We start from the raw sequence: 9,475 nt of genomic DNA, 5'->3' as shown, positions 1-9,475 counted from the left end.
TAACACCAGCTCTTACCAAGGTGTTTGTTCTTTCCAATTTTTTCACTATATCTTGCTGGTGTTCCAACACTTCAATGGTGCAAAATTTTCTAATATGGACGGACTTTGACAGACTTATGTATTGAATAGAGAACTTATTTGAATCGAAAAATACAAGTCCTATTATGCAATAGATTCCATTTCAGTACAACTGGTAGCTACTAGTGATTAAAAGGAAAAGCAGAAGAGTTGTGAAAAGAAACATAAGGGAGGAAGATTCCACGAAGATTAGAGAAAATAATCTTCACAATTTTGCACACCTCCAATCTTTTTTTTTCAAGAAACCTTCTTTTATGCTATTCAACCTTCATACTTTATGTTATCTTTCTTTCTCTTTCAAGTTTCATACCCCTGCTTGGTTTGCCAATTCTTGGATAAAATTACACACTTGTTACTATTCAGATAAATTTTAAACACAAGGTTATGTTTGACTGTTTGTAAATTTAGGAACAGTTGTAAAAATGTTTCATTAAAAAATAAAAATTGAGTGCAATTTACAAAATTCTCCTTTATTTTAAATTGGTTTTAATGGGGGCAAGTGGATTTTTTTTGTACAAATAAAAATAGGGTAAATATGTTTTTGGTCCCTATAAATATACCAACTTTTCGTTTTAGTCCCTCTAAAATTTTCCTTCAACTTCTAATCCCTATAAAATTTTCAATCACTACTTTTGGTCCCTATTTTAAAGTTAATTTTAGTATTTTTGAATGAAATAAAAATATTTTCCAAAAAAAATTAGAATTTTTTAACTAAACATAAATTTAATATGAATTTTTAACTATCAAAAATATAAAAATTCATATTAAATTCATGTTCTTTTAAAAAATTCTAAATTTTTTGGGCAGAGATTCTTATAATATTATGAATTTTTCTGCAAAATTTTATTTAAAAATACGAATTCTACATATGATTTTATTTTAAAGGAGGGACCAAAAGTGAAGATTGAAAATTTTTAAGGGACTAAAAGTTGAAGGAAAATTTTAGAGGGACTAAAACGAAAAGATGATATATTTATAGGGACCAAAATCATATTTAACCCATAAAAATATGCACACTTAATAACTTCGACCTTACTATTTTTATTTTGGGCTAAGTTGACAATTACACACATGTTATTTTTGCTTATAAATATATTTTATTTCATGTAAGACAGACAATAGTACATTATTTTCGAATGTTAAGCACAGAATCATCCAAGTTATTTGATGATTTGATACATTATTGTATTTAAACAAATAAAAAAAATAGCAAATCCTCTTATTATTGAAGTATCACTTCACATGCGTGATAAACTTGAGACCTCTGATAGAGAACAAAATTATCTCCTGCATACAACTCCTTGCCCATCAATTCCACTTGTACAACTCATGCTAGGGAGACTCAAATTCTCCACCATCGCAATATCATTGTTGAATCCGTCATTACCAACAAAACGAGCTACCGAACAATCTGGGGAGAACAAGCTTGTTGTTTCATACTCTTTTCCACCTCCCATTATTGGCATTTTTGCTCCAATGTTCACACGACTCACATAGTTAGGTTTATATGTTTGGCCCAACACACCACTTACTTCATTGCTCAAAGACAAGAATTTGAACCCTAAATCAAGATGAGCAAAACAATCATCTTTGGTGATACCATAATTATGAACCCTCGAGTCTTCTTCGGTTATTGGGACAACCTTAGCAGTTATCCTAAAATTTCCTTCAACTTCAACAATAATGTTGTTTGTTGAAGTTTCCCTAACAAAGGACACGCCGGATGATTCCCATTTCGCACCTTCAGATTCGTGGAGGGTGATGGGTTCTCCGTCAAAAGAGATGGCAAGGCGATCCACAGAGTCATCCCATGTGGCTGTTTTCTGGGCACCAAGGAAGAGTTGGTGATTGTCAAAGAGAATAACAATGGATTGGACCCATGTGAAGTCTCTTTTCATGTTCTCGTTTCTTCTACCTATGAAATGAGCATTGATGTGTAGGTTTTTGTCAGAAACAAGGCAGAAGTTGTTGTCTTTCTTGCCATGGAAGTAAAAAGTGATTCCATCACCACCAATGAAACGAGGGTCTTGGCAAACAGCTCCTGGTTTGTCACACTCTGCAATTCATTGTGTTCAACATAAAATTAGATAAGTTGTTTATTTACTTTAATATGCTATTTGACATAAGAGATAAAAAAAATAAAAAATAATAAACATGAAATTTGTCTCTAGTTTTTGTCTAGAATTCAACTTTATCTAGTTATAAATATTAATAAATCATTATTGTCTAATAAGTCACTGTATTCATGCAAAAATTGATGTAATTGATTCCAAGTTTAACGCAAGGCAAGACCCTTCAATGCAAATTTTGAGATGTAAAAATATATATAAAGACTTACTACAAATTGGTTTGCAAGTGTTGCAGTCAACCTCACATCCACCTCGGCATGCATTAGGACAGGCATGTTCCATATTGTAACATTTTGGGTAGTTCTTGTTCCCACATCTAGCGGTTTTGTGCGAGGAAGAAGAAGACGAGGAGGAAGAAGAAGAAGAGGAAGAAGAGGAAGAGGAAGATGAAGGTGTAGATGATGAAGACGGCGGTGGGTTATGTGATGTAGAAGGGCTGTTAGTTGATGAAGAGGAAGATGAAGTAGCGGAAGAGGAAGAGGAAGAAGAAGCAGAAGAAGATGAAGAGGATGATGAATTAGAGGAAGAAGAAGATGGTGTAGAGGATGAAGGTGGTGAGCTGTGTGGTGTAGAAGGGCTTTGAGGTGATGATGATGATGATGAAGAAGAAGAAGAAGAAGAAGAGGAAGATGAAGATGAAGATGAAGATGAAGATGAAGAGGAAGACGAATTAGATGAAGAAGATGGAGTAGACGATGAGGGTGGTGGGTTTTTCGGTGTAGAAGGGCTTTTAGGTGATGAAGAGGAGGAAGAAGATGACGATGATGAAGAGGAAGAGGAAGAGGAAGATGATGAAGATGGTGTAGAAGATGAATTATGTTGGTTATGTGGTGGAGAAGAGCTATTAGGTGATGAGGAAGAAGAGGATGAAGAAGAAGATGATGATGAAGATGATGATGAAGGTGGGTTATGGGGAGTAGAAGGGGTAGGGTAATCATGTGAAGGAGTAGGTGTAGAAGGGGTAGGATAATCATGTGAAGGATTATTTGTGCCCCCAACACAAATAGGTTTGCAAGAGGCACACTCCACAGTACAATCATTAGGGCAAAACTTAGGGCATACATGAACCAAATTATAGCAATGTTTGTATTTCTTTATCTTGCAGCTTGCATGGCCATATTCATGATCTTTAGCAATTCCAGGAGGAGTAGCTGCTTCCACTGCCACTAGCACAAGCAAGATTGACACCAAAACTTGAACCATTATTTGAGCCATTGAAAGTATTATCTAGCTCTTTAGATTCAAATAGTTATTTGTTTTAATGAGTTTGAATAACTTGCCAAGAGCATTGCCTTTTATAGGCATGAAGAGAATCTATCATGACAACAATTGGCTAGAGTTCTCAAAATGTTCTCTTTTCTTCTTTGTGACAACATCTTTTCACACATGGTACGTTCCTTAAGGAGAGATTAAATTTTTCTGAAGTCACTTTAATTTGGCATTATTCATACAAATACAAGCATCATAAAGCTTTAGCTTTGCTTCTTTCACTTTAAAAGTGGTTATGTAATGTGTATATGTCACTTTAAAATGAAGTAAAGATATACATAGTTGCACCCACAAAAAAAGGGATGCATTTTTTTAATTTGAAATTTTGTAGCTTCAGGTTAATTCGCGGTTTTATTGAAGTGGTCTCCAAATTAGGACCTAGAGGCTGTGCCAATGACTGTATCTAAAAAAAGAGATTTTGAAGACCCGAAGTAGACATTTTTACATAAATTTTGAAGTAGACATTTTTACTTAAATTATCATATATCTACATGTAGTTTTTAGATTTTACTTTTTTTTTTAAAAAAAAAATTAGGGAGAGAGGATTATTGTCTATGATGAATAGACAATATCGTGGGAAAAATCTAAAATATATAGAAAATAAGCCTGTTTTTGGAGTAGTTAACTAAATTAATAGACCTCCAATAATATACATGTCAAATTTCACATTTACTTTCTAAGTTTTATGTTATCCTCCCTTATATCAGAAAAATTTAAGTTTTAACATCTAGAACTAACGAAAAGATGGGCACTCACGTGTCTGTCTTTCTGCTTTTTTTATTGCGTTAACGTTTGAAAATTATGAAAGGTGTTTTTTATGAACTTTTGATTTTGATCAGAAATAAAAATATAAATACCAGCCAAACTAACCATTATTATCTTTTTTTTGAACAAGCAAAAAAGAGATATATTACTAAAATCATAGGCGATTCACCCCGCACAAGGCGTGCCAAGAGTGAACCCCTCAAGAATTACAAAGTTACAATGAAACGAGTGCCTACAACAAATGGCACCGGCATAGCAAAGTAAAAGAAATTACATAGTAACACCCATACAATGAAGCGCGTAACACCACCATTCATGGTAGCTAAAAGCGAACAAAGCATTCTTTGATTTCAACCAAAGAAAAGAATTAAGCTTAACTTTATCAATGAGAGCAAAAGGATCGGAAGCCATATTTTTTAAAACACGGTCATTCCTTTCTTTCCAAATTACCCACACACAAGCAAGCCAAATTACCTTGAAGAAAGAATGTGAAGATTGTGGCATATCTGCCAAATGAGTAAACTGATTAAAATGTTCATCAATCACACCGGAGGCAACATGAGAAATGTCGAGCAACTGCCACAACAAATTCCAAATGGTACCGAAGTTGTCACATGCAGGAAAAAGGTGGTTCGCTGTCTCAGAACAACCACATCCGCCAACTCACATGATATCGTTAGGTTGAAGCACTCGCCGACGCCCCAAATTAGCCTTTGTAGGAAGACGGTCTAGAAGTAGTTGATGTAAGACTTTTGCACATCGTATTTATATTTACACGTAAGTATATTAGCATCGTCTCCACAGGGACTGACGTATACCATAAGCCATTCAACATCATTTATCATCTTAAGTTTGGTTTAAAAGTTTGTTTGTTTAAAACTATTCTAACTAATGTACATTAAAATAAATAGAGACGAGATAGGGAAATTTCTCTTGGGGTTAGAGTTCGTCAACCAAACGTTACAATTGCATTCTCATGACCACATACACGAATTCTAGCTTTTTAATCGATATTATCACAATCACTTAACAATATTATTCATGTCTAAATAATTGATGATTTTTCAACCTATTAAACGATCCAAAAGCATTAAATTCTTGATTTTAAAGTGATTATCAAAACTTAAACCCTATGTCTAGAATAAAAGCTTTGATAGATTAATATTCTAACCCTAGATTCAAAAGTACCATTCAATAACATTTCAAATCTTAAATAACCATTAAACACAAAAATGAAAACAATATCAAATTAAATAGCTAGAATCATATATTAGATGATCAAAAGATTACATAATAGCTTGTTTGATTCCACGACAAGATTCATGATTTCTCTACAAATCTTGGGAAGAATCTACTCATAACACCCTTGCTTTGTGTTTCTCTCTCTATAAATGTCATACTCTCTCTCTAAAAACCAGAAAATGTATAAAATAGTGGATGAATGCCTTAGAAGTGAGAGAAAAAGCTATTTATAGGTGGCTGCATCTGAGCAAGCTCGCTTAAGCTAGTTCAACTCGCTTAAGCAAGATCCCACGCTACCCATTGGATGACTGCCACGTAGCACCTTATCATGTTCCACTTGCTCAAGCTAGATGAACTCGCTCAATGCGAGTTTGATTTTGCAATCCTGGGACTTCCTGGAGTTTTCTCGCTTTTGGCTCACTTTCAACATGAATGCTCGCTTATGGTTCGCTTCTGGCATGAAAATCTGAGACCTTCTGCCGTTTTCTCGCTTTAAGTGAGATGAGCTCGCCTATGCGAGTTAACCTTTGCTGGGAACTCGCTCCTGGCTAGTCGAAAGCGTGTTGAGGTATTTTCATGTTAGAACTTATCTTTTGAGGTATTTTCTTAATGAGAACTATTTTATTTTCTCTTTCTTCACTCTTTTTTATAGAATGAAATGATCATATTAAAGGATCATTTCCAACTATACCAATTATAAATTGCTAGAACTTTTATATAATGAAATTTTATAGAATGATAAATCTTGGTCTTTTACATTTCTTATAGAATAGGATTATTTTTTATATAATGAAATTTCATAGAATGATAAATCTTGGTCTTTTACATTTCTTACAAAATAGGATTATTTTTTACCCACATTTTAAATTTTGTCTATATTGTTTTGTGAAAATAAAATTGTAATATTAGATGAAATTTAAAACATTGTCGAAAACATTGTTGAAAATATATTTTTTTATAGCTTTTTAACTCGATTTTAATGTTGGTAGCAAAAATATCTATTGTCTCGAAAATATCGCACCAACCGATCCAATCCAAACCACATTGGTTTAGTTTGGTTTTGTTCGAATTTTATTTTAAAATTCAACAAAGCCAAACCGCACCGCGAACACCCCTAGTTAAAATTTGTAGTTTGACTTCTAAAAGTGATGTTAGCCTTAAATGTGTTGTTAAATCCAATTTTACTAAAGTACATCCAAACATAAATCATTCTATATTCAATTAAATTTTAGTCATAATCAAATTTACATAATCAATTCACTCAAAATCAATTTTTGTCAACGCAAAACCAAACATGTAATAATGCGGGTTCAAAAGAAAGAATTTGATCTTTTTTAACCCTAGTCACGAAGTTCAAATTTCATACGAGACGATCAATTATAATGATCATTAATGTGACTTAAATTAATAATAGTCATTTATTTTTAGTTTTTTTTTTTTAAATTGGTTTTTGGTGTCAACACTCTGATACACAGAGGAAGATGGCTTGATAATTCAAAGTTTGATTAAATGGTAAATGAAATCTTATCAATAATCATTTCATCAGAAATCAAAATTAAGTGTTAACGAAGTAAATGAGCTTTAATAAAGCTCATTAACCAAGCACTTGTTTATTTATTATGTATTTGCTCACATTTATAAAATAAAAAATTAAGTTTCCTTTTACCTAAAACCCAAGTGTAGATAATAGTTAATCTGCCTGACCCAAAAAATTTGTAAATAGGTACATGTCTATTTTATTTATCCTATATAGCCATATATAGCCAACATTTTTCTACTAATTTATGTTGTTCTTCTTTCCATTTAATTTAACCTGATTAATGAGTACTACCATAACATTATATGATAGTAATTTGTTCAAATTTCATCTTTTGTAAAAGTTATTAAATAGTTTAATTTTATCTGACATATTGTTGTGTGATCCATTTAAATAGCTCATGATCTCATGTTTTTTGAAAAGGTTCTCCATGTAGAGAAATTGGTTCATAAGGTCTAGCTCACTACTGATATTAGCTTTTAGAGAGACATTCTGATTCACCATGTTTTCATTATGAGTGGATGGTGGAACCACTTCTCTTTTGGAGTTGGTAGCCTATATATGTAGAGGGCATGTTTGGTTGCCTTTGAGCGGGACTTTTTGGTTTGTTTATTGATTTCATGAATCGCATCTTTCTCATAAAGTGGATTTGGTTCATTCTTCCTTTAGTTTTTGGTCACCAAGAGGGAGGGATATTTTTTTCCTTTCGTTCTTACAGTATTGTTGTTGTTGGTGGTCTAGCAGGTGTTTTCTAGTTTTCTAGTGGGGTTTGATCCGTTATCTTTTGTTTTTGGACACTGGGAGGGATTAGGGCTTTCCATTTTGTGTTTTGAGATGTTGTTCTTTTAGCTTTTCTGATAGTGTTGCATATGTTTTTTCTTTTTGGTTGGGCTTTTGGTCACATTTGGTGTTTCTCAAACCATTTATATTCGTTCTCGTTGTCGTATATATAATATATTTATTTTGAGATTAAAAAACTAAGTTATTTCACATATTCTGTCATACCCCAAATTTGGACCATTTGAAATCTTTCTTGTCCGCATTTTATATTAGTCCAGATTCTCTTTTATGCGTTTTTTTTACCTTTTAAAACTCGTGTTTTTCGTCATTAATCATTTAAAGACTTTCATCTGGCATTTAAGTCCTCGCTTGCTTTTTTACAATATTTAAAATCACTTCATTTGAATTTTTATAAACGCATTTTATAATCCTTTTAGTCATAACAGGCAAGTCATTTTAAAATGGCTAATTGTATTTTAAAAGGCGTGTCTTTTTAATCATTTCAACCGAAATTTCGGCAGGGAGGATACTTTGAAGTACCTCATGTCAGATTTCGAAGGGACTTTTTATTTTCTTTTTTTAGGTTAGTTTGTTTATTATTATTTTATTTTTTATTTTTTAGAAAAAAAAAAAAAAAACAAAGAAATGAAAGTCACGTGAGTGACTTTCTTCCTTCCTCTTTTATTTTTTTTTTATTTTTTTTTTATTTTTATTTATTTATGTTATTCATTTTGTTTTTGTTTTATTTATTTATTTATTTATTTGTTAAAGTCTTTTTCTCCAAGTCTCAGCTGCAGGGTATTTTGGTCTTTGATCTGTACCAGAGCCAACCCTATTTTGTCACTATAAATACACTGTCCAATCATTGGGAAGAGGGTCAGAGAGAATCACTGTAGCAGCTGCAGCAATCATTCAGAAACCCTAATCTTTCATCTCTCTCAACTTTTTCAGATCAAAAATAAAAATACACAATAATCATCATGAATGTTCATAGTTGTTCATCATGAACATGAACCACAATCATTTCCAGAAACACACAATAACAACAAACACGGCAACAACACAAATCCGAACCCAACAACACAAATCCGGATCTGTATCACTACAAATCCGAATCGCATAACAACAACAAAACCTCAAATCAACCCATACAACCACACAAATCATCATCATCCAAACCAAAACAGAATCGGACCGGAAAAGGAAGGAAACAGGACCGGACCGGATTCAAAGGAGGAGGCCGAACCGGAAAAGGAAGGGAACGAAACGGACCGGATTCAAAGGAGAGAAGGAGACCGGAAAAAGAGGTAAAAATTTTCACACCTTCATTTGTAGATCTAGGATTTTTGGCGCATGTTTTCGAAATTATGAGTCCGGATTCGAGTAGAGGAAGGGAAGAGGAGTGATTTGATGTAAAAAATTTCGAAAAAAAGCAAGAAAAAAAACTCCGGCGCGGCGGCGCTCCGGCCGACCACCACGCCGGAGCAGCTCCGGCCGCCCCTCCCCCACCTTCTTCTCCGGCGAGCTTTGTAGAGAGAAGAGGGAGCTTCTCTCTCTAGGTTTTTTTTTAGAAAGAGGTTTTATGTGATTTGTGTTGTGTTTTTTTTGTTGAAACCCTTTTATAGTGCTTTCTTTTTTGGTTTGGTCTTGTGCACATATGCATACTGCAATTCAG

The 9,475-nt window shown here is 33.3% G+C and overlaps 1 protein-coding gene across 1 annotated transcript; it reads right to left on the bottom strand.

The window, feature by feature from the left end:
- Window positions 1-1,219: 1,219 nt before the first annotated feature.
- LOC25486306 (spore coat protein SP70) lies at window positions 1,220-3,425 on the bottom strand. The gene is made up of 2 exons (XM_013607568.3): window positions 2,417-3,425; window positions 1,220-2,134 (listed from the first exon to the last, which is right to left on the bottom strand). The coding sequence occupies exons 1-2, from the start codon at window positions 3,420-3,422 to the stop codon at window positions 1,359-1,361; spliced, it is 1,782 nt and encodes a 593-aa protein (XP_013463022.2). The 5' UTR covers window positions 3,423-3,425; the 3' UTR covers window positions 1,220-1,358.
- Between the last annotated feature and the right edge of the window lie 6,050 nt (window positions 3,426-9,475).

Source organism: Medicago truncatula, chromosome 2, assembly GCF_003473485.1.
Source record: "Medicago truncatula cultivar Jemalong A17 chromosome 2, MtrunA17r5.0-ANR, whole genome shotgun sequence".
NCBI lineage: Eukaryota > Viridiplantae > Streptophyta > Magnoliopsida > Fabales > Fabaceae > Medicago > Medicago truncatula.
The sequence above is the reverse complement of the archived record's forward strand: the minus strand, read 5'-3'. Positions and strand labels throughout refer to the sequence as shown.

What these genes read in the sequence shown, in the direction of transcription:
- LOC25486306 (XM_013607568.3), bottom strand. Translation starts at nt 3,422, where the DNA reads ATGGCTCAAATAATGGTTCAAGTTTTGGTGTCAATCTTGCTTGTGCTA. An exon ending in CACTTGCAAACCAATTTGTA is followed by an intron (nt 2,135 to 2,416) that starts GTAAGTCTTTAT and finishes AATGAATTGCAG; the next exon opens with AGTGTGACAAACCAGGAGCT.